This window comes from Agrilus planipennis, unplaced genomic scaffold (assembly GCF_000699045.2).
Source record: "Agrilus planipennis isolate EAB-ADULT unplaced genomic scaffold, Apla_2.0 scaffold343, whole genome shotgun sequence".
NCBI classification, from domain to species: domain Eukaryota; kingdom Metazoa; phylum Arthropoda; class Insecta; order Coleoptera; family Buprestidae; genus Agrilus; species Agrilus planipennis.
In genome coordinates this window covers 194,446-196,827 of record NW_020439179.1, presented here as the reverse complement: position 1 = coordinate 196,827, position 2,382 = coordinate 194,446, and the positions used below count along the sequence as shown (strand labels likewise).

Below are 2,382 nucleotides of genomic sequence, written 5' to 3'. Positions count from 1 at the left end.
TAAAACACCCTGTGTACACATAGAAGTAACTTTAGTTTGTATTATGCAATTTTTGTTTTAAACTTTTCGACTCTTTACAATAACAGTTATTGTACTTGAACGCATTAATTAACCAGGCTGTATAATTCTTCCTACAAACGGATATATTTGCGGTTTATTTTGTAGTCACGACAAATCATTTAAAATGGATTAAATAATTGGACTGATGCTCTCATTGACAATGAAATACTTGAAAATTCATTATTCCTTCATTATACATGTGTTCAACGTTTAGGTTTAGATGACGACGAATCATCCATTTCATCTATCTTGGCAAAGCTAGATAATACATTGGACGAGCACAACATAGACAGCAGCTCGTGTATGCAACGAGTTATTTGCACATATGTGCATGAAGCGCAAAAGAATATGAAATTGGGTGAAGGCAGCCCAATGGATGAGTTCATAAACGCTCTATCGAAGTGAGTAATACGTAATAATTCTGTAATAATGATACCTTTTAATTTATTTATTCAGTGAACTCCTACATTTCAATAAGCCTGCATAGCATTATTAAATCTTCAACATTCTGACAATGAACAAGAGAAATTTAGAAAATAAATAAAGAAAAATAAAACTTTAATTGATGATGCTTTCTTGGACGACTCACTTCACAAGTTTTTTATCAATGTTAAAAACTTAGTATTTCAGGCTTTTTCACACACATAACTTTCTTGCGTTACTTACTTATAAAGACTTCCCCTCTGCTAAATTCTTCAGCTCGGTATATTCCCCCATAACAAGTAGTGGAATACCTTCTGAGAATCTCAGAGCCATTCGTAAAATTAAAGTTTATGAGTTGTTTGGAGTTGTTTGGACCCTTTCAAATTTTTGAAGCATTAATGCTGCTAAGTTAACCTTTTGGGCACCATGGTCATAAATGAAGGATCGTTTTAAATTTCTTTTCGCCTGGTATTATTAAATTATTGCTTTAAAACGTATAAGTAAATAGCTGCTAGAGTTACATTTATCCGAATTGAATAGTTTTATCTCAATAATTATTAAAACACCATGGTCTTCTATACAAAAATTTAAATTGTTTATACATTATTACTTATATTTTTTAGCAATCCAATTTTCACGTTTATGTTAGATGGAAGTGCAGTGAAACAAGCAATAGATATGGGGAAACAGAGTGATACTGAGAAATGCGCTTCTCTTTACGCAAAATGTCCAATTAGTAAAGAGAATGTCACACAAGTTATATCTACACTATTACCGTCGTTTTAAAATAATTCCTTATACCACTATGCACAGCAACATATATATTTAAATGTATTGCACTTTGTAGTAATTTATGCAATAGACGGAATATTTCACAAATATTTGCTTTTAATAATATCCACTATTCTACATACAATAGATGCAGTCATCCCTTGTTTTAAAAATTAATTATTACCTTCCCTTACTAAAAATTAAGCAGCTTTCAAAATAGAAAAACTTGGTTTAATTGAACAAAATAGATAAATGTATTTTTTTTTCATAAAAAATCAATACTTGATGTTTAATTTGAACTAACTGGAGTTACAGTTTGGGAATGCGAATTTTTACTATCAGATCCTTTAATAAAACGAAAATAAATACATGAGCAGTATGAGAGTGGAGTGCTCTGATCTGCTTCATCCTTCCTTCATAGAGTTACAGGATTTGATCGAGCATATTCTGATTTTAGTGTGTCTTCTAGAGCATTCAACTATGCGAAATAGTTATTTTTTGTATACATATTAAAGACAGAGTATCTGAATGGAGTCCCAGCAAAGTGAGCACTAATTTTCAGCAAGCAACAATTTTGGCTTTGGAGGATTTATTTCCTTCGGTCACCGCCACTTTTTAATTTATACATCAAGGACGCGATCAACATCATTAAAGACAGGACAACTGTGAGAATAGATATACAGAGGCAAAAGATTAGTATGTTTGAATTTGCAGATGATATAGCAATATTAACTTCTAGCAAGGAGGAGTTCGAGATAGCTTTAAATAAAATGGAAGCGATATTGACAAAACCGTACTGTATGAAAATAAATAAAATTAAAACAAAAATAGAATAAGGGAAGAAAAAGTAGGGAAAGAGCGAATATAAAGATAGAAGATGAAAAATTAGAAGTGGTTGATTTTAGGTATCTAGGAAGTCAGGATGGAAGGAGTAAGTAGTAGGGATATAAAACAGAGGATAGCGCAGGGTTGAGTCGCCTTTAATAAAAAGAAGTCACTTCCATGATCGCGAACGGTTAATTTAGAAATTCGAAAAAAATTGTTCGAAAGGTGATGTTACAGGCGAATGAGGAGGATACCATGGATAGAGAAGGTTATAAATGAAGAGGTATTAAAAAGAACAGGAGA

General features: G+C 31.8%; 1 protein-coding gene across 1 annotated transcript; it reads left to right on the top strand.

The window, feature by feature from the left end:
• Positions 1–274: 274 nt before the first annotated feature.
• LOC112905491 lies at positions 275–1,269 on the top strand (the record flags this gene model as incomplete). Its single annotated transcript, XM_025978042.1, has 2 exons — positions 275–461; positions 1,107–1,269. Coding segments are annotated over 2 exons (350 nt in total), but the record flags the coding sequence as incomplete, so codon positions are not given.
• Positions 1,270–2,382: the final 1,113 nt, after the last annotated feature.